At 55.8% G+C, this 21,757-nt stretch overlaps 1 protein-coding gene across 4 annotated transcripts in view; it reads left to right on the top strand.

Annotated features, from left to right (window-relative positions):
* The window catches only part of KIF21B (kinesin family member 21B), a 37,156-nt gene that overhangs the window by 10,826 nt on the left and 4,573 nt on the right, over positions 1–21,757 (top strand). The window contains exons 13-33 of one of the 4 annotated variants that reach the window (XM_029935427.1): positions 1,390–1,589; positions 4,677–4,784; positions 5,236–5,304; positions 5,703–5,935; positions 6,310–6,457; positions 6,705–6,899; positions 7,003–7,104; positions 8,302–8,467; positions 8,680–8,731; positions 8,918–8,975; positions 9,732–9,937; positions 10,016–10,090; positions 11,766–11,879; positions 13,569–13,607; positions 15,640–15,776; positions 16,761–16,941; positions 18,588–18,752; positions 19,066–19,183; positions 20,017–20,187; positions 20,719–20,918; positions 21,443–21,619. In XM_029935427.1, coding sequence (XP_029791287.1) covers positions 1,390–1,589; positions 4,677–4,784; positions 5,236–5,304; positions 5,703–5,935; positions 6,310–6,457; positions 6,705–6,899; positions 7,003–7,104; positions 8,302–8,467; positions 8,680–8,731; positions 8,918–8,975; positions 9,732–9,937; positions 10,016–10,090; positions 11,766–11,879; positions 13,569–13,607; positions 15,640–15,776; positions 16,761–16,941; positions 18,588–18,752; positions 19,066–19,183; positions 20,017–20,187; positions 20,719–20,918; positions 21,443–21,542 — 2,837 coding nt within the window. In that variant the 3' untranslated portion in view covers positions 21,543–21,619. Of the gene's footprint in view, positions 1–1,389; positions 1,590–4,676; positions 4,785–5,235; positions 5,305–5,702; positions 5,936–6,309; positions 6,458–6,704; positions 6,900–7,002; positions 7,105–8,301; positions 8,468–8,679; positions 8,732–8,917; positions 8,976–9,731; positions 9,938–10,015; positions 10,091–11,765; positions 11,880–13,568; positions 13,608–15,639; positions 15,777–16,760; positions 16,942–18,587; positions 18,753–19,065; positions 19,184–20,016; positions 20,188–20,718; positions 20,919–21,442; positions 21,620–21,757 lie in introns of those variants that run through there. The other 3 variants (XM_029935429.1, XM_029935428.1, XM_029935430.1) reach the window with 3 other exon arrangements.

Here is a 21,757-nt window from a genome sequence, read left to right as displayed (position 1 = left end):
AACATTTGTTGACTCCATCTTATAGCACTGACATTATTCTAGGGGCTAGAGATATTGGGGTGAGTAAAATCCCTGCATCATGAAGTATGCATTCTGATGGGGAGACAGACAGAAATACAACAAGTAAGCGGAGCGTGTAACATGTCCGATGCTGATAAGTACCGTGAAAAAAAATACAGCAGGGAAGGAGGTCAGGAAGCGCTGGGGAGTGGACTGGAGTTTTATAAAGGATGGTCATGGAAGACTTCACGGAGGAGGTGACATCTGAGCAGACCTGAAGGAGGTGAGAGAGTGCCAGTGCAGAATGAGCACAGGGCTGAGCATTCTAGGCAGAGAACAGAAGATGCCAAGGCCCTGAGGTGCATGTGTGCCTGGCGTGCTGGTGGAGTGACAAGGGACAGATGGCTGGAACATGGTGAAAGGGGACAGTAGCAAGAGAGGAGAAAAGAGAAGGAATATGGAACCAGGTCGTGTCCATCCCTGGAAGGACATTGCTTTATTCTCTGAGGGAGACGGGAGGGTGTGGAGTTTTGAGAGAGGGATAGAGAGGGATGTGATGTAGATTTTAAAAGCATTTTGAGAAGAACACTCTGGCCGATGAGGAGGGGAATGAACACGGTAGCCTAGGACCAGTTAGAAACTGTTATAAAGATCCTGGTGAATCATTAGGGGCAAAAAAAAGAATAAATAAATAAATATTCATGGTGAAAGAGGATTTAGACAGCATGTTCCGAGGAGTGGTCCAGTTCTTGAGTTCTTGATCCATTTTGAAGGTCGAGACAAAAGTTTGTTGACTGGGTAGAAAATGTAAGGCGAGCCAAAAATGTCTTCAGGGCTCAGGCTTTCTGGAAGGATGGTGATGACATCTACTGGGAATGAGAAGCCTGCTTGGGGTGAGGGGGACAGAGATTAGGAGTCTGGTCTTGTGCCCGTTAAGTTTGAAGAGTCTGGGGCACATCCCCAAGGAGGTGCCTGTGGGCATTTCAGGCAGCAAAGGTCAGGGATACAGACGTCAAGTTTATTCGTTCTGCTTTGGCCCACATCGCTGTCTTCTTACTAGCTCTTTCCTTCCCATTGGCCTGGTTCTTTCCTCCAGTTAGGGGTCCGAGCCGAGCCAGCAGGAGTAGCCCACAGGCCCTCCCAGGAAGCTCAGAGATCTCAAGATGCAAACACCCCCTCAAGGCCCAAGAGAATGTCAGAGCAGGAAGGAGACTTGGCAGCTTCCAGGCTGATCCCCTCATTGTTTAAATAAACAGGCACACGGAGGGGTGTGACTTGCTCAAGGTCCCGCAGTGAGACTAGAACCCAGGCTCCTCTTCCCACCCCCCCTCCCCGGCATCTGAGCCCAAAGCTGACGCGGCACTGACAGCGGCCTCTTGCTGCTCTCAGGCACCATGGAGTGCTACACGGAGGAGAAGGCCAACAAGATCAAGGCGGATTATGAGAAGAGGCTGCGAGAGATGAACCGGGACCTGCAGAAGCTGCAGGCCGCACAGAAGGAGCACGCGAGGCTGCTCAAAAACCAGTCCCGCTACGAGAGGGAGCTGAAGAAGCTGCAGACTGAGGTGGCTGAGATGAAGAAGGCCAAGGTAGGGGCCGAGGGGTTGAGCAGCAAGGCTGAGGAGTGGCCACGGGATGTCTTCTTAGAATCCATGTACTGTGTTAGAAAGAACCATTGCTATCAGCGTGGGCAATCTTCCTGACCCACAGCATTGCATAATTCGTGCCTATCCTGGTCCTGGACACTGTCGTCTGAGCCAGGTTCATCGTCCAGGGTGAAAGCACCTTTCCCGGTAGAGGGGCAGCTGAGGAACTCAACACTGCCCCCTGTGGTAGGAAACTGCACCACAATTGCCCTCAGTCTTCCCAAGTACATGTGAGAGGTCTCGTGGGCTCAGCCTTTGCCTATAATAATGATAATAATTATTACCATTTTCTGAATGCTTACTGTGGTCAGGCTCTAGGCCTTTAATCATTCCTATTTTGTACATGGGAAAGTGAGGCTCAGAGAAGTCCATTCCAGCTCTGTAGCGTTAGAGCAGGATTCGAACTCAGTTCTCTGCCTCCCAAGCCAATGTGTGTTCTGTGTGGCATAGTGCCTTTTCCACTTTGCTGTCACTCGGAGCACATAGTCTCTGGGGCCTGGAGTCTGCCCCTGAGGTTCTGGTTTCTTGGCTCGGGTCTTCTGCTACCGGTGTCTGAATGTGTTCTTGTTCTTCCTGGGGCCCGGCACATCCATGCTCCCTTTATGTCCTGCCTCCCCCTGGCCTTCCTGGGCCTGTTGTCCTACCCTAGCCCTTGGCCCCTCGTGCATTCCAGCTCTCCACACCCTGGGCCAGGCCCTGAAGCTAGACTCCCTAGCAAAAACTGGCACTGGCAGCTGCCCCAGCAGGCTATGGGGGCTGGCCTCAAAAATGGGAGCACCAAAGATGGCTTAGGCTGGTGGGACAGAAGTACGGATTTGGGGAGCTGTTAGTAACTGCGGCCTCACTGCTGACTCGCGTGTTGGCCTGCATGCAGGGAAAGAGGCAATGCTGTAGTGATGCATTCTGAGAAGAGGTAGGCTCTGAATCGTCAGGTAGTCCTGGCCACCTCTCCCGGGCACGCGCTGTCTCCAGCCTCACCTGGGCCACAGTCCAGGGGCTCCATCAGCCTGGCTGGCCTGACCTGGGAAGTCCCACTCTCTCCTCCTAAGATGATTCTGAGGGGACTTGGATCACCCAGGTGCCCTCTAGTGGTGGAGAAGGGAGGGGCCAGTGGGCCTAGGGTTTTTCCTTGGTTGGAGTAGCACACCCATCAAGGTTTGTGGGTACCAGGGGTAGTTCTGGGGTGATGCTATCTGCATCCTCACTCTGTGTCTCCCTGGAAGTTCCCTGCTAACACCTGTCCTAGCCAGCACACATCCTAGCTGAGGTGACCCTAATAGAGCCTTGTAAGGGAAGCCTGGAGAAATAATTTAATGTCCCAGGACCATTTCAGTCTCTGGATTGCTGGGGCCCTTCAGCCAGGTGCCCCGCTCTGCCCATCTAACTGTGCTCTCATGAGACCCAGCTAGAGGTAGAAAAGAACCTGCTAGGGGTGCCCTGGCAGAGCCCAGGGTTCTATCAGAAGGAGAGATGTGGAGTCTGGTTAGAATCCAAGGAGAGTCAGTGTCTGAGAGCCCTTCCGCCTCAGTTCAGCCACAGGGATTCACAGACTTGAACCCGCATGGGGTCCAAGGCCCCCAGGGGCTCCTGGGAGATGAGACACTGCCTCCTCCTTCAGATGTGCAGAGCAGTGCTGGTCTCGGGCACCGTGGCCCATTTCAGCACTCCGTGTGCCTTCTGAGATCATCCCCTCTGTGCTGGCCTCTGCGGAACTTGGCCACACATGTAAAGGTGGGTGGATGGGCCTCTGTCTAGGGGTACACAGTTCTTCCCCAGGAAGCCTCTGACCCCTGACCCCAGCAGACTCCCATCTCGGGTTTGCACACAGCTCCTAACATGCTGGGGTTCTCAGGTCAGCCTGCTCTGCTCAATGTCAGTCCTTTGGGAGAAAAGTCATTCTTGACCTTGAAGACCCAGCAGCTGCGAGCCCTCCTCTTCTCTGTCGATTCACCCCTGCAGGGCCTGCCTTCTGAGGGAGAAGCCAACCTCACCAGCACGCCCCCGCCCCCACAAGCCCCTTAGAGCCTCCTTCCTTCCTTCCCATGCCATTTCCTCTCGAGACTGTCCTCAGGGCAGTGCAGGCTGGTGACATTCCTGGCAATGTCTGAGGCCTCCATGCAGAGGAAGGATCAAACTCTGTGTGACTTTCATCCCCTGTCACTTGGAAAGTATCTAAAGCCCTGTGTCATTGCACTGTCATGCATAGGGCACCAGGACTTGGCAGGAGGGGGCAGCTGCTGTGAGGCCCCAGGTACATGGCTCTGTCATGTTGGGTCATCTCTGGTCACCACGAGGGTGCTCTCTGCGCCTTTGCCACAGCTCTGACAACCGCAGGTTCCAGGCTCTCCATGCTTGATCACTAGCTTTGCTCTGAACTGGCATGTGGCCCTCTCTGGGGCTAGAGTAACAGCTGGATTTGGGGGGCAAAATGCCCTGGGCCAAAAGTCTGACCGTTCATTACTAGTTTTTTGATTTAGTCATTTGTATCTCTGAGGCTCATTTCCTTATTTATAAAACAAGAATGGTAATGCCTCTTTCATGTGACTGTCATAAGAATAGTGCCTGGCGTATTGCATGTTCTCAATAAATGCTGGTGGCTTTTATTGTTGTCACTGAGAGCCTGGCCCTGGAATGTGGCCTTGGCCTTCACCTCAGCCCTGTCTGCAGCTCAGCAGTCAGTGGGAGAGAGGAAAATGCTCCGCCCAGGTGGGATTACCTGCCTCCAGCAACCTGGGCTGGACCCCCAATGGTCAGATCCAGGACAGGGGTTTGGGTCAGGGCCACTGAGGGCTGTGACATTTGGAAGTGACCAGGTTAGACCAGGCAGAGTCATTGCCCCTGCACAGCTGGGCTGGCAGCAAGGCCACTCCTCCTGGCAGGTAGCCCCAGGCATGGAGCAGCTCAGCTCCCACAGACAAGTAGGGGCAGACCCCTGAGCCCCAGGCCACCACCCCTGCCCAACGTCCTCCGAGCCAGCCACTCCCCCCACTGCCCAGCCCCGCCTCACCCCCGCCATGCCTGCCCATCCAGGTGGCCCTGATGAAGCAGATGCGGGAAGAGCAGCAGCGGCGGCGGCTGGTGGAGACTAAGAGGAACCGGGAGATTGCTCAGCTCAAGAAGGAACAGCGGCGACAGGAGGTGAAGGGCAGCCCTTGGGGACCCCAGCATCCCTGTGTGCGTGGCTGCCCCTCAGTTCCCACTATGGCAGGGCACAGCACAGCATGGAAGGGCCTGAGCATGGCAGCCTTCTGGTCCAGCCCCTCTACTGTTTGGGGGGGTTAGTGGGGGACCTGAGCCCCAGACGGCAGGGCCCTGCCCAGGATCACCAGCAAGCCAGAGTCAGAACTGTGAAGCTTCCAGCCCTAAGCCGCCATGTCCTGGATCCCTTGCTGTGGGGCAGACAGGCTCAGGGAATTGCCTGCACAGAGAGAAGGATCGCACTGTGACCTCTGGGAAGGGGAACCAAACTCCATGTCCCATTTTAGCAATAAGGTTTGGTTACAGCAAAATCAGCCCAAAGGCCAGGATTTCACCTACAGAGGTGGGCAGACCAGGCTGCGGGGCCCCAACCCCCTTCTCTCACCCACAGTTTCAGATCCGAGCCCTGGAGTCCCAGAAGCGGCAGCAGGAAATAGTCCTGAGGAGGAAAACCCAGGAGGTGAGCGAGACACAGCTCCCCTTCTCCTGAGTTCCAGCAGACCTGGGAGGGAACCAGGCCTGGCTGGCAGTGGCCCTGGCTCTCCCTTTTAGCTCAGCAAACACAGTCGAGCAGAGCCTGTGTGAGGCCTGCTGTAAGTACCATCCTCAACTAGAGGGCCGAGGCCTGAAGGTAGGCTACACGCTCTGGTCCCGAAGGCCTGAACCCTTAATTAAAAAGGTGGAAGTATCTTGTGTTCATTTCATATCAAACAGAGAGCCCTTGGCTCTTCCTCACTCCCACGCCCAGCCCTGGATGGAGCGGCTCCTGTGGTCTCCCTCTCCAGCACCCCACAATTTGGGTCTTTTCCTGGGTCCTGGGGTACCCCGCTCACTGGGTTCCTCTTCTCTTGGTCATAGGTTTCTGCACTGAGGCGCCTGGCCAAGCCCATGTCTGAGCGGGTGGCGGGGCGTGCAGGACCGAAGCCACCCATGCTGGACTCGGGGGCCGAGGTGTCAGCCAGCACCACCTCGTCCGAGGCCGAGTCGGGGGCCCGCTCGGTCTCAAGCATCGTGCGCCAGTGGAACCGCAAAATCAACCACTTCTTGGGGGACCACCCTGCACCCGCCGTCAATGGTACCCGCCCTGCCAGGTGAGCTGGGTGGCAGCACCCCGGCTGGTGTGGTCAGGGTGGGCGGGGATACGGGGGCAGGACCGGAGGGAGGCGGACTCAGGGGAAGTGTGGTCCTGTGAGGGGTCCCCATAGCTGTCAGCTCTGGGGTGAGGGGGTCCACGGAGCTACAGAGGCTGAGCATGCTCCCAACCAGGTGGGTGGGGGGATGGGGATCGAAGAGTACACTTATCACAATGAAATGAAATGATAAAAAATTGCATTCCCCCCCAAAAGAATGTATTATTAACATTGTTTGATTACAAAATACGTATAGAGAACCTGTGTGTGAGGAGGGGGCGGGGAATGCAGAAAGGGAGTGCTCCCACCCAATTACCTTTGTATCTGTCTCCCAGAAAGAAGTTCCAGAAGAAGGGGGCCAGCCAGAGCTTCAGTAAGGCTGCAAGGCTCAAGTGGCAGTCCCTGGAGCGGAGGATCATTGACATCGTCATGCAGAGGATGACCATCGTCAACCTGGAGGCTGACATGGAGCGGCTCATCAAGGTGGGCCTGACCACAAGGAGCCCGGGGCTCCTGTCTCCCTTTCCATCCCCTCTCCACTCCTCTGCCTGTCCTCTGTCACTTCTGACTCCCCCAGATCCTCAGACCTCCTCATCCCCATTCCACCCACTCATTGTGCCTGCTCTGGAGTCCGGAGATGCAGGGGGACCCAGGGACCCTCCTGCAGGGCGGGGGGAGCTGTGGGCAGGGCTGGCAGCAAGCTGAGGCTTCTCCATCTTCCTCCCTACAGAAAAGGGAGGAGCTCTTTCTCCTGCAGGAGGCGCTGCGGAGGAAGCGGGAGCGGCTGCAGGCTGAGAGCCCGGAGGAGGAGAAGGGGCTGCAGGAGCTGGCGGAGGAGATTGAGGTGCTGGCAGCCAACATTGACTACATCAACGACAGCATCACTGACTGCCAGGCCACCATCGTGCAGCTGGAGGAAACCAAGGTGCCCACAGGGCCTGGCCTGGCCTTGGGATGGGGGGCGCAGGAGCAATATAGGGGGTGGGGGACAGCCTCAGATACAAGGGGTCTCTACCTCCCCATCGTAGGAGGAGCTGGACTCCACGGACACATCGGTGGTCATCAGCTCCTGCTCCCTAGCCGAAGCCCGTCTCTTGCTGGACAATTTCCTCAAGGCGTCCATTGACAAGGTGGGCCAGCAGCTCCCCTCAGGGGCAGGGGCCCAGCAGTCACAGGCGCCTCTGTGATCTAGTCCCGTGGTAAAGCACACGGGCCTGGCTCCTGAGCTGTGTCACTTACAGGCTAGGGCAAGCCGCCTCCCCTCGGAGCCTCTGATTCTGAAAAGCAGGGGTGATGACAGTAACAAGCTCTTAGCCTGCTGCATGGCTTTAACAAGATGACACTTGCAACGGTCATGATGCCTGGCACATAGCAGGGCCTCCATTAGAAGTGACCCTACATGTCTGGTCCCGGCCCATCCACAGCAGGGCTCGGGTCTGCTGGGAGAAGCATGTCTCTCTATGTTGGGGCAGGGGCAGTGGGAAACAGACCATATTCTGCCCTGGAAGATTTACACTAGGACATCAGATCCTCCTGTCCTGTGCTCCTGTCCTCTCTCCCTGACAGCTGGCCAGAGGGTGGGCCTCCTTCCCCCTGGGCCCTGTGGTCTTTGGGGACAGACACCATATAGAGGTGGGCGGGGAGACCCACTCTGCTCCCAGGAAGCTCTTAGCTCTACTCTGTGTTTTAGGGGACTGTGTTAGTGCTGCCGTAACAAAGCACAACAGACTGGGGGGCCTGAACCATCCAGATTGATTTTCTCAGTTCTGGAGGCTCAAAAGTCCAAGATAAGATGTCAGCAGGTTTGGCTGCTTCTGAGGCTTTTCTCTTTGGTTTGTAAGTGACTGCCTCCTTGCCTCATGCAGTTTTCCCCTGTGTGTGCCTGTGTCCTAATGTCATCTTCCTATGAGGCCTCCAGTGATATTGGATTTGGGCCCACCCTAAGAACCCCATTTTAACCTAATTACCTCTTTAAAGACCCCATCTCCAATACAGTCACATTCTGAAGTACTGGGGTTTAGACTGTCAGCCTATGAATTTGGGAGGGTGGGCACACAACTCAGCCCAGAACAAGAAAGCGTGTCCTAAGGCGACCTCTCCTAACATGTGTACCTGGGGAAAGTTCAGGAGGGTGGGGTTGCATCTCTGGTCTGGGGCTGGTGCGAGGGTGACATCTGGGAGTTAGCCCAGGTCTGGGACAGCAGGTACAAGGGTGATACCTGGGAGGGGGACCTCCAAGGTGTGTTGGGAGTGGGTGGTGATGAGGGTGTCCACAAAGGCAGGCGGGGAAGGGTAACCAACCCCCCGGCCTGGCTCCCTGCCCTCAGGGACTACAAGTGGCACAGAAGGAGGCCCAGATCCGGCTGCTAGAGGGACGGCTGAGGCAGACAGACATAGCAGGCTCCTCCCAGAACCACCTGCTCCTGGATGCCCTGCGAGAGAAGGCTGAGACACACCCTGAGTTGCAGGCCCTCATCTACAACGTGCAGCAGGGTACGGTGGGTGTGGGCAAAGGCCTCGAAGCTCCTAGATCCTTCCAGTGCTCCCTAGCTCCAACCCCTGGGTGTACCTTCACTTCCCCAGAACTCCCCCAGAAGTCCCAGTCTGATCCCAGTGGGTGAGGTGTGGGAGGGAGGCCATCGCCTCTCCCTTCACTCGGTCAGGGCCTCTCATCTCTCCTCCCTCCTCCCTCCTCCCTCCCACAGAGAATGGCTATGCCAGCACAGATGAAGAGATCTCGGAGTTCTCTGAAGGGAGGTGAGTTTCCACATCATGCGTGAGAGGTTGGCTCATAGCATGAACCTGGGGCTAGGGGTAAGGGGTTGTCATAGGGTCCCAGGGCTAAGCCTGGATTTGGGGGCTTTTTGGAACCCATGAGTCTAAGGCTCAGAGAGCCAGAGCATAGGCTCTCAGGATCCTGAACTCCCTCTGCTTCTTCCTTAGCTTCTCCCAGTCATTCACCATGAAAGGATCCACCAGCCATGATGATTTCAAGTTCAAGGTGAGCCCCATGGGAAGGCAGACAGGCTGTAGCAGGGCCAGTCTTTCCATAGCCTGGTCCCCATCTTTCTGTGACTCTGCCCCTACCCCCCAGCCCTGACCCAACAATATTGACTCCAACTGAGATACAGGTGCCCTGGGTTGGAATTGGGAGGTGCTCAGATATGTGCCCAGTTACAACCTATTCTTCCTGAGGTAGATGGAAAGTGGGGGAAATGGCTGGAGTCACTGCACAGTGACATCACCAGAGCCAGAGGCTCTGCTTTCAAAAATTACCCCATTCCCTATCCAGACCCTGCTTCATGCTCTGAGTCAAAGACCAACTCGAGACTTCTAGTTATTCTGCACGCAGATTATTGATTCCACAATATGGAAGTCAACAATGGGGAAGTTCACCTACCAAGGAGGAGGGGTCAGTTATTAATCTGAACCAAGAAATAGAATTAGAGAAGGGTGGGGACTACAGACTGGGAACAGTGAATTGTGCATAGTTTTTGGATAAACTGATTAGCTAGTGACCAGCAAAGAGGTCAGTCTGGGCATTCTGTGTTTGCAGAGTCCAAATAAGGGCAGTAAAACCCTTTGAGTTGCTTTGGATCTCTACAAGGCTTGAGAGATGATCTCTGGGTAATGTTCACTGGGTCTTCCATTAGTGGTTCCACCGTAGGCCAAGCGACACTATTTCCTTCATTAGAATTCTCCCAGCTCTCCTGTTACATTTGGGCAAGTTAGTTCACTCCAGTGCTTCTGTTCCCAGGGTGAGCCCAAGCTGTCTGCCCAAATGAAGGCTGTGTCAGCCGAGTGCCTGGGTCCCCCACTGGATATCTCCACGAAGAACATCACCAAGTCCCTGGCCTCCCTGGTGGAGATCAAAGAGGATGGAGTGGGCTTCTCCGTCCGAGACCCCTACTACCGGGACAAGGTCTCACGTACCATCAGCCTGCCCACCAGAGGCAGTACTTTGTAAGGAGGGGAGCCAGGCACGTGGATCAGGGTGGGCAGGGAATCAGATACGGGCCTCACTGGACTCTTCTGTTCTAGCCCCCGGCAGTCTCGAGCTACAGAGACATCCCCGCTGACCCGAAGGAAGTCATATGACCGAGGGCAGCCCATTAGGTGAGAGCATGTTCTGGAACCTGCACCAGAGTCACTGCCATCTTTGGGTGCATGAATCACTGTGATGTTCTCATGTAGATCTCCATGCGTACTTTAGTCTGGGCTAGTCTGACTAAGTCATTCACCTTGCCCCCAATGGCCCCTTCTCCATCCTGTCAGCCATGGGCTCAGGAGATAATGTCTCCATAAGCACCTTGAACTGGATGGCCAAGCCTGCTGTCAAAAACTGTTGGCAGATAGGAGCTCAATGTTGGTGGCTTTGTAGTGGCTTAAACTAGTCATTGCACTGATGTGCTTCAGCTGCTTTTCATGACCACAGGTACTTGGGAGGTCTCAACCCTTTCCAAGGTCTTGTCTTGTGAAGAGCGTAGACGTTTAAAGAAAACCCGGGAGATGATTGCGAACTGGTGGCTAAGTCTCTAACTGGTTAGCCACTCATAGCACTGGGTCCCACAGAGCTTCTGCAGGTCACTAGATGCCTCCTGGGGTCATCTGGCCTATCCACTTAGTTTTCAGAGAGCTTTGATGGCTTTCTCCAAGTCCTATAACTTAGTAGTAGAAGAGCAGGGGCTCGGGACGACCTCTTGCAACCCCCTGACCTGGCAGGAGGCAGGAGGATTTGCTCAAGCCCCAGAGCTCCCTCTAGTCCAAAGCCTGGGCAGATGCCCATGCCAGCAGCTTGTGATGGGGCCTTCAGTGGGAAGGAGTTGCATGGGTATCTGTATACTAGGGGCCTCACAGCCCATCTCTTGACCCATGAACTGAGAGAACACACTTAAGCTGCAGTCTGAGGGATTTAGACTCTTCAAAGGAAGGGAGGGTGTAGGCCAAACCCGACAACAGCTTTCCAAGGAGAGGAAATGTCAGGCTATTGCCATGGGGCGGTGCAGTGAAATCTTGGATTCTTCCCTGATGATCCAGTCAATCCTCAGTATTCACGGTCCTTACGTGCTATTAAGTCACTGTGAACATGGAATTCGTGAATAGCAAACCACTGCTCCTGGGGAAATATAGGGGCAGGTTCCTGAGAGCTTCTGGTCACATTTTCATCAGCCAGTCAATATAGAACCTTGTTTTATGTGTGTCTCTGTTTAAAGACCTTCCATTTAATATATGTTGTCAATTCACTAACGTTGAACTCACAGCCAACAGCACCGTAACTCACACCTGAATGAGCTTTTCTAACACATGTATTTTCTCCATAAGACACATTACAGCCTGCATGTGCTTAGACATGTGCCAGACAGCCCTTTGGCACTATGCTTTGGGGATCTTTTAAACAGTGAAGTCACCAACGAAAAGCACAAAAATGCAAAAAACATGGCCCTAAATAGGAACAAAGAAGGTTGCTTGTTACAGTATGAGAGTAAGAAGGCGGAATGTCACCTTGAATCTTTTACTGCTTGGCTCCATGTCTGGGAATGACCCCAAAGCACTGTGAGAGTTAGTTTGGGATTACAGGTATGTTTTAATGCACAGGTAACCTGCCAGGTGTAGAACCCACGAATAATGAGGATGGACTATATTTCAGAACAGCATCTAGGAGCTGAATCCGGATCATTGCACAGCAGGCCCCAGCCTGCAGGCCTTAGAACCAAGGAAGCACAGTGCGGGTGTGAGTCCGGGGGCTGGGAGTGTGGACACTAACACCTGCTGCTCTGTCCCCACTTGCCAGGTCCTCAGATGTGGGATTCACGCCCCCCTCATCCCCTCCTACTCGGCCCCGCAATGACCGTAATGTCTTCTCTCGTCTCACCAGTAACCAGAGCCAAGGGTCAGCACTGGACAAGTAAGAGCCAATGGGAGTGAGGGAGGGCGCCGCAGGCAGGGCCGGGCAGCCGGGCAGCCCCTGAGCACGCTGCTCCAGCCCCTCGGAGAGATGAGGCTCTGAAGCTCTTCCGCTGGTGTCTGTCCTTTCTCTTCTAACTGTGGACCCTTCCCATCCCTCCCTCTTCCCCCCCCCCCCGCCCCCCGCCCGCATGCTAGGACCTCAAGAGAGGGCAAGAAGGAAGCCACAGGGACAGGGGGCAATCAGGTGGGGGTGTCTGCACGGGTCCGGCCCCCCAGAGGGCCTCGCCAGAACTGCGCCTTGAGTCCTCTGCTGACCCTTTGACTCTTGGATTCTCCTCTGAAGCCCCTTCCCGGAACTTCAACCACTCCCTCCCCGCCACACATGCTCAGGCGAGGTCCCAGTGGCCCTTGCACACTGTCCCACAGAAAGGGACTCCCTCTAATTGCCTTCACATGCCCAACTGATGTGTTCAGCTTCCATTGGGCTGCTGTGACTACGGATAGTCCCGTGGGTGTTAACAGCAATCCTGTGTGTTCAGAAGACACCTTCACTGTGCACCCTGCTTTCATATATGTGATTCACGTGGACTGTAATCAGCCATGAGCACTCTTTTCCCTATTTTACAGAAGAGGAAATGAGGTTTAAGGAGGCCCAAGGACATTTACCTAGAAAGTGGCAGACCTGGGCCCAGAACTGGGGGCCTTTGACATGCTCCAGCACCCATTCCTCCCAGTGGGACTCTGCCTTGGGAGAGGGGGACCCTGACCTCCCTGAGCTCCAGTCTGTGCTCCCTACACTCTGGACCTTGTTCCGGCCCTCTGCAACTCTCTGCAGCCTCTGAGAGGGCTCTTCTCTTGGCTCCCTAAAGCCTCTCTGCCCTGGCAGGGAGGAAGGGGGCAGAGCTGTTGTTCAGGGGAACCCAGGCTGGAAGGTGCTAGATCTTGTGCCAGGTACCTGACATCAGCCCTTCCCCACAGAAATGTACCCTGCCGGGTCAAAATACGGTTCCCTCCCCAAACCCACCTTGGCTCAGCTTTCATTTTGGAAGGAGCCTTGACCATGCCAACCAGGGTGCCCCCACCCCCACCATACCTTTACAGTCCGCAGGTCCCTTTTCCAGAAGCATAGAGGCAGGACTCTGGCCAGTCCAGCCTGGTTTTCTTGCAGACCTTGGCCCTGTCCTGTAGACCAGGTCTTGGGGCCCATGCATGGTAGAGACTCAGCTCCCAGGCACATCCCAGTGGGCTTGCTGGGAACAGTGGGCTTTGTAAATAGGAAGTCGCTGAGTAATTGTTGGAAGAAGCCAGCTCCCAGGAAGGGGTAGGAGTAGGCATGGCTTCCCCTGGCCTTAGGCATGTAGGAACGTTGCTGTGGCAGAGCAGGGCGCCCCCAGCTCGTAAGATGGGGCAGCCAGGGGCTTGCAGCCAGCAAATAGCCCACAAGCTGAACCGTCTCCCTGGAGTGTGGCTCTCTCCTCACTCCCACCTGTTAGCTGAGGGACCCCTGGCAGCCGGCCCCTCCCCACCTCCTCTCCTGCTGTCCCTTAGCGCCCTTGCCCTCTGCCTCTCCCTGCTGCCCTTGAAGAGAATAACCTGCCCTCTGACCTCCCATGCTGCTGCCGCCTCTGCCATCCCTTCGTGTGTTTTCCTCTCTCCCCTAATCCAGCTAATTTTCTGCCCTCCCCAGGTCTGATGACAGCGACTCCTCTTTGTCGGAGGTCCTGAGGTACACACAGAATGTCTCCCGTGTTGGCTTCCCAGCTCTCACTCTCTACTCTCTCCCCTCTCTGCCTCTCGCTGCACCTCCCCTCCCGCCTGCACACCTGCGTCCTCAGCATGCCGCCCTCCCCCATGGCCTGCCTCCCCCTCCCCCGTGGTTCTTCCCTCTCAGGGTCGCTGCACGGCCTCAGACTGGCCAGGCTGGCTGGAGCTGGGGGCTTGGGGAGGGGTGCATAGTTGCTTGCCACAAGGCGCTGTTCTCTTCTCCTTATTACCTGGGCAGGGAGGGGGAGAGCATGGGAGCCCGGGGTTGTCTGGGGCTGGGACCAAGCTTTGCCGAGGGGCTAGGGTGAGGGGCAAGGCTGGGGAAAGCCTGGGGGCCTGCAGGGCCCAGCTGGGCAGGTGTTGGTAGCTGTCCCCAGCATCCTTGTGACCTCAGCTTGTGCCCGTGAGGTGCACAGTTCAGACCTTGGCTCTGAGAGGAGCAGCAGGGGGGGCAGTGCCCGCTGACCACACCTCCTGGTGTGCAGATCTGGGTGCCAGGAGACCTCCTTGCCCAGCTTTGGGAGGACCAGAGACCAGTTTCCCCAGCTCCCCCAGCACGACCCCTACTATGAGGAGCGTGTCCTAGGACCTGGTGGGCCTGAGCTCCTGCCGGGCAGATGGTCACCCCTGGACAAGAGCTCCCTACAGCCTCTCAGAGTGCCCACTGCTCACCGCGGCTGCTTCCCAGGCTGCTGACATCTCTGCAAACCCGTCTCCAGGGAGCGAGGCTTTGCCACCATAAGCAGCTAGCCAGCCTACGAGCCCCTCTCACTGAGGAGGTTATCCTTGTGATATACTTTCCCCAGCGGTCTTGGGGCTTTGTCCCCAGCCACACAGCTTGGCCCAAACCACTGTCAGAAGCAGGCAGCTGTGGGGGCAGTTCGTGTGTGTGTGACATCCAGCTGGGCCCTGGCCCTGTCCGATTGCCGTCCTTGTGGGGGGCGGTGGGGGGAGGCTGGCTGAGTCTGTGGGGCTGTGAGAAGCACTGTGGGAGGAGCCCTGGGCGCTTCAGCAGCCCATCGGCTGCAGCGTCACTGTCAGGAGCAGTGTTCTCTTTGGGAAAGAGCTAGAACATATTTTTAGACTTGCACATAACTTGGCCAGGGTCTCATTCCAAAAGACCTTCCCTGAGGCAAACAAACAAATAAACAAACAAACAAAAAACAACAACAAAAAAAAAACCATCCCCAGAACCTCCAGCAAGCTGGCGTAGCAAAATCCTTGTGCTCACTGAGGACGGGCCCTATTCTCCCTTCCAGAATGTTCACGGGAAATGAGGAGGTGCCACTCCAGGTGCATATGGCCTCATTCCCCAGGGAGGCCTAGGCATCCCTAACCCAGAACTGAGCTGAGGGCCACTAAAGGGATTAAGTTAGGCCTCTGTAAATAACAGTCACATGTCTGACCACGCAGGTCCAAAAAGGGCGCATGGCTAGGCGGGAGTTCCGCGTGTGCACAGGCGCACATGTACACATGCACCAGCCCCAGAAGTCACTGACAGATGGCACCGAGGTGCTTGGCAGGTGACAGCCTGAGTACCCTCCCCCTGTGCCCCTCAGCTCCCACTGGGTTCACTGCAGCAGCAGGGAGGAGTCCGAGTTGGTGCAGGAGCTGGTGCAGCCTGGGGCCTCTGCCCTGCCTAGCCCGGGTGTCCGCGCACTTAGGTCTCAGGATCTGGTAGGGCAGGCGCCAGATGGGAGCTCCCCATGGGCAGGGCCCATATCTCCTTCCTGCTGTTCCCAGCACACAGCTTGCTCCCTCAGAAGTGCTCGAGATGGTGACTGACAGGCCGTCGTACAGACAGGCCATCCCCACCTGCACAGCCTATTCCCAGCTCTCAGACACTGGTGGTATTTGGCCGGAGTCTCTGGCTTCTCCTTCATTAGGCTTTAGTCCTCTCTCTGTTCTGGCCCCCTCTTACCTGTGCACCTCACCCAACCTGCCTGAGTCTCCCTGGCTGACAGGTGCCCCCTCTCTCCCTCTCTCCTGGGAAGGGGCATCATCACCCCCGTTGGAGGAGCCAAGGGTGCGAGGACGGCCCCGCTGCAGTGTGTCTCCATGGCCGAGGGCCACACTAAGCCCATCCTCTGCCTGGACGCCACAGATGAGCTGCTGTTCACAGGATCCAAAGGTGAGTGGAACCCAGGCTGGCCCAGTAGGGTTAGGCCTCACACCCACCCCTGCTTCCTTTGCCAGAGTGGGCTGTAAAGATGAAAACACGGAGCCCCCAGGAGCTGAGGAGGTGGGGTCGGCTTCATGTCTCGTCTCATGTCTCTTGTCTTGGCTCAGGGATCCCCGGCTTGGGTGCCCCTGACCAAGTCTCCCCTCGTAGCTCATCTTGATGGCTCCATCCACCATTTCCTTCCAGAGCTTCCTCAGAAACTCCAGGAAGCTTCTCAGGTGCCTCACCCCATCTCCTCATCCCAGTTCCCCAGTTCCCCAACACTACTACCCCCTGGTATCTACCCCAGCACTTTCATCTAAGAAATCCCTCTGATCTTGGCAGCAGGACCCCACAAAGTCATGGTTAGTTCATCACAGCAACAAAATCAGTTAAGTTTTACCAGCAGAAAGAACAGCTCTGCAGTTGATCTGCCAATAGAAAGACAATTATAAATAAATATGTGTGTGTGAATGTGTGTGTGTGTGTGTATGTATTTGCGCACCTGGTGAGAAGGGGCCGAGTCGTCAATCGAGGTGTGATTTGTTGATTCCAAGTTTCCCCCCTAAGATTTCTTGCCATTTGTTCATGAATCGTGTCAGCTATTAACAACTGTAGGGATAGACACCAAAAGCTTAAGAATTTTATTTTAGTCCAGGGCACCTTGGCAACACACAGAACTCTGGTCTTTGTATAGCTTGCTGGAGAAGCCCTGGCCTACGGTTCTAACGGACTTCTCTCCAGAGTGTTTCTGTGTGCACACACCATGTGAGCATGCACGAGCAGAGCCCTCTTTCTCTCCCTCGGCCCTGGGGCTCCTCCCTCCAGATGTCTCTGGCCCAACTCCTTCCAGCCCCCCACCTCCACAACCCCTGTGTAGGGGGAGCGTACGTTACCTGGCCACTGCTAATTGGCGTCTGTTCCTCCCCCCACCTCTCTCCCTGTCCCTTACAGACCGCAGCTGTAAGATGTGGAACTTGGTCACGGGCCAGGAGATCGCGGCGCTCAAGGGCCACCCCAACAACGTGGTGTCCATCAAGTACTGCAGCCATTCCGGGCTTGTGTTCTCTGTGTCTACCTCCTACATCAAGGTGTGGGACATCCGGGACTCGGCCAAGTGCATTCGGACCCTCACGTAGGTACTCCCCCAGCTGGCTCATAGTGGTGGGCTAGGGGCCGGTACTCAGCCTGGTGACCCATTCAGTATAGCGGAGTCCGGCTCCTTGGGCACAGAGGCCCTTCTAGACACATGGATTTTCCCTGGATCTGAGGGACAAGGTGAGATTTCCTGGGCTGGGGGACAGCGTCTAGGCCAGCGACTTGAGTGAGCCGTTGGACTGTTTGGTCCCCTTGCTTCATCTGGGCCTCCCAAGCCCTGGCCCTGGGGTGTGCCGGGCATCCCCAGGAATCAGGGGGGGCCCAGCAGGTGGCAGCAGGTTCCAAAGCAGCATTAGCCATCTCTCTGCCTAAATGAGCCACCAGAACTGCTCCTGATCCCTGACCCTGATGGTCTCAGATAGACAGACATGCGGGAGACAGATGTGAAACATGAACTCCTACAAAATGAAGTTGTTTCCTAGAAGAAGGCATGCTTCTCCCTTGTGTTTACATTATAAGCTATAATCTGTTATTTAGCTTGATCCTAAAAAAGGCTAAACACGGAGGCTTTTTAGGACAGTGACTTTACTGTGTGAGACTGTAACGGTGGATACAGGTCATTAGGCATTTGTCCAAACCCACAGAGTGTGCACCACGAGTGAGCCCTCACATCAGCTGTGGACACCGGGGGTTAGGCTGTGGCAGTGTGGGTCAGACACGCCCTTCTGGTGGAGATGTTGGTAAAGGGGGGAGGCTGTGGATGTGTGGGGGCAGGGGGAGATGGGAAGCTTTCCCCTCAGTTTTGCTGTGATCCTATAACCTCTTTAAGAGTAGTCTTTTTAAAAAAAAACAAAGAACCACGGTAAACAGAATGGGTATTATCACCTCTTTTTATTTATTATTTATTAAAATGTTTTTAATATTTATTTTTTGTGAGGGAGAGACAGAGACAGAGTGTGAGCAGGGGAAGGGCAGAGAGAGAGGGAGACACAGAACCTGAAGCAGGTTCCAGGCTCTGAGCTGTCAGCATAGAGCCTAACTTGGGGCTCAAACTCACAAACCACAGGATCATGACCGGAGGTGAAGTTGTATGCTTAACCAACTGAGCCACTCAGGTGCCCCTTATCACCTCTTTTTATTTAAAAAAATTTTTTTTAATGTTTTTATTTATTTTTGAGAGAGAGAGAGAGAGAGACAGCATGAGCAGGGGAGGGTCAGAGAGAGAAGGAGTCACAGGATCTGAAGATAGGCTCCAGGCTTTGAGCTAGCGGTCAGCAAAGAGCCTGATGCGGGGCTCAAACCTATGAACCGTGAGATCATGACCCGAGCCAAAGTCGGACGCTTAACCAACTGAGCCACCCAGGCGCCCCTATCACCTCTTTTTAAAGAGGAGGAAACTGAGACTCAGATTAAGTGTTTTCCACAAGACCCCGGTTCAATCCCAGTCCCATGACTGCGTCTTACCATCTTTTTCTGCTGGGTGTGGAGTGGCACCATCACCCTTGGTCTCACCCAGGTCAGACCAGAAACTTCTAGGGGGAGCTTGGCTCCTCTCCGTCAGTCAGGGAAAGCTTCCTGGAAGAACTGGGTTATCAGGCCCGGTCTGAGTGACGTTTGCTCAGTTTCCTGCCTGTGTGGATGGACTGCCTTGATCTCTGATGTTGCCTTCCTTGCTTGTGGCAGGTCCTCGGGCCAGGTGAGTGCAGGTGATGCCTGTGCTGCCACATCCACCCGCGCTATCACCAGTGCTCAGGGGGAGCATCAGATCAACCAGATCGCCCTCAGCCCTTCAGGCACCATGCTGTATGCCGCCTCGGGCAATGCCGTCCGCATCTGGGAGCTCAGCAGGTCAGGCGGAGGCACGGGGAGCAGCGGGGGCCTTGGCATGGCGGAGGCGGGCACGCGGGTCTTGGCTCCGGGTGCCACACCCAGGGGCTGGCAGGACCCCGTGCTGTCAGGTCATGTCCCTGCTCTGGGATACAGGACCTGTGTTCCCTAAGATCCCTGGGATGCAGGGCGACTAATGTCTAGATTCTCCATCTTGCTTAGAGGGAGGAGGGAGAGTGCCTGGCCAGATCTATTCATTCCAGGGCAGACCTCCCCTCCCGCCCCCGCCGCCACAACCCAGGGTTCCCTCTGATCCATCTCTCCCCACCTGCAGGTTCCAGCCCGTTGGCAAGCTGACTGGCCACATCGGCCCTGTGATGTGCCTGACGGTCACCCAGACCACCAGCCAGCACGACCTGGTGGTGACCGGCTCCAAGGACCACTACGTTAAGGTACCTGAGAAGACCTCCCTCCATGGCCTGGTGCAGGGGGTGGGGGGCAATCTCTGCATTTCTTCTGCCCTTCCTCCCCCTTCCCTCTGTCACCTTGGGAACAGTCATGACAAATAGGAAGACTTCTGGGGATTTACGCTGAAGAGATCACCCCAAAGAAGCAAGGAGGTGTGTGCAGAAATTAGATTGCAGCGATATTCTGTAAATGGTGAATAATTTAAAACAACCTGAATGTGTAAGAGGAGAATAACAGTCACAGAAATTAGGGAAAACCCGCTGAAGGGGTTGCAGTGCACCTACTAAAAGGATAAAATGAGAACAAAACACAAAGGATACAAAACAACACTAATTTTGTTTGCTCCCTGATTACATCACCAGAAGCCATATATACACAGTCAGAAACTGGAAAGCGGTAGAAAAGCAGAGGGTGGCTGTCGTTATGATGAATGTTTTTATTTAAAGTATAAGTAATATTTATTTAAAAATAGAAGGAATTTAAAAGGAGGTTCACACCTCAAACCCACCTTTCTCCATATCAGCCGCATGTTGAACTGTGGGGTCACGCCTGTAATCATTTAAGCCAGTCTCTTCCTCCCCATTACCCCAGTCCCTTAGGAAGGGTCAAGACCTGAGCCTTCAGAGGCAGTGTTCCTTCTGGACCCTTCTCCTGCTGGGGATGTCTCTCTCCCCCAGGACAGTGGCCACTGCCCTGGGCCTGGCAAATTGGGTGTACAGGCTCCTGGGGACCACAGTGCTGTGTGAGGGCAGGAGGGAGACTCTGGCGCCCTTGCCCTCCTTCCTCCGGCCCTCCCTACCAGCCTCTCCTCCTGCAGATGTTCGAGTTGGGTGAGTGTGTGACCGGCACCATTGGCCCCACCCACAACTTCGAGCCCCCGCACTATGATGGCATTGAGTGTCTCGCCATCCAAGGAGACATCCTTTTCAGTGGCTCCCGGGATAATGGCATCAAGAAATGGGACCTAGAACAGCAAGAGCTCATCCAGGTGCGGTGGACGGAGGGGAAGGGGTCGCTAGGGGGAAGCTGTTCCCCAGTCCAGGCAGGGCCTTGGGGACCCAGGGTCTTGGACCAGAGCCCCTCCCCCAGCTTTCCTGTTTTCCACCCTCTTCCCCATTGTGTCCGCTCCCCTGCCTCCCTGCAGCACACCACCCCACCATACTCCCCATTATGCAACTGCTTTCAGGAAAGGGGTCTGAGAGCAGCCCCTAGGTTTGACTCTAAAGCTGATTCACCAGGGTCCCTTTCCTGGAGAATTTTACCCTGGAAGGACTGAAGGGTTCTCCACCAGTGCCGGACCTTAGGTTTGCCCCGATTGGGGGCCAAAGGACCCATCTCTGGGCCCTTGTAGTCCCTACTCTGGGCCCGCCTGGCCTGCCTCCTGGACTGGTGATGCCTGCCTGGGGACCCCAGAGCCAGATGGGATCCTGGTAGTTGTCCTTCATGGGCACAGGGTCCCCCGCTGGCTTCTGCCCACTCAGCACTGCCCCAGCCCTCACTGGCCCTGCTCCTTCCACAGCAAATCCCCAATGCACACAAGGACTGGGTTTGTGCCCTGGCCTTTGTCCCGGGCCGCCCCATGCTGCTGAGCGCCTGCCGTGCGGGCGTCATCAAGGTCTGGAACGTGGAGAACTTCACGCCCATCGGAGAGATCAGGGGCCACGACAGCCCCATCAACGCCATCTGCACCAACACTAAGCACATCTTCACTGCCTCCAGGTGGGTGCCTGGCAGAGGTCTGCCTTTGTTCCCCACCCCCTCCCTGGTGTGGGCGGGGCAGGCTGGGGAGCCTCTGGGGCCCCTGCAGTTGTCCCAACAGGCTCGATTTGCACGGAGCAGACCCCACGGCACCCGCTAGCCTGTGCTAGCCTTCAAGGAGTGCCCACTGAAGGCAGGGGAGCAGGAAGGCGCTGGGCCCCAGGTCAGGACTCACCCACTTGTCTGCAAGCCTTTCTTGCCCCTCACACAGCAGCCCCCACCCTGCTGTCTTTAGCCCCCACCCCCACTCTAGTCCATGAATCTCAGCCCACAGAGCAGGCCTACCATCCCCTGGACCCACCTCTCTCCTGCCCCAGCTCTGGTCCCCATCCGGGGGATGCCCAGACCCTCTGTCCCACAGGGGAGCTCCTCAGAGGGGTCTCTTCTTTTTCCTTCTTGTCCGACCATGTCCCTTCTCTCCCCTCTTTCCCTTCCCATCTCCTCTTGCCTCTCCTCTCCGCCTCTCTGCCTCTCTCCCCCAACAGTGACTGCCGGGTAAAGGTGTGGAATTACGTCCCCGGACTCACCCCCTGCCTTCCTCGCCGGGTCCTGGCCATAAAGGGCCGAGCCACCACCCTGCCCTGACACTCCCCTCCCTTCTCCTCTCTCATTCCCCCTTGTTTCCTTTTCCCTCTCTCTCCACTTCGGTCTGAGCTGCTTCTCAACGGTATGAGATTATTTTACTCCTCCTCCCTACTCTCCCTTCACGCCTTGCCTGGCCCGGAGTGAATGCCCCGCCTGCCCCTCTTGCTCCCAACCTCCTCTTCCGAGCATGACCAGTGGGACAGACCCACCCCCCC

Source organism: Suricata suricatta, chromosome 3 (assembly GCF_006229205.1).
Source record: "Suricata suricatta isolate VVHF042 chromosome 3, meerkat_22Aug2017_6uvM2_HiC, whole genome shotgun sequence".
Classification (NCBI taxonomy): Eukaryota; Metazoa; Chordata; class Mammalia; order Carnivora; family Herpestidae; genus Suricata; species Suricata suricatta.
The sequence above is the reverse complement of the archived record's forward strand: the minus strand, read 5'-3'. Positions and strand labels throughout refer to the sequence as shown.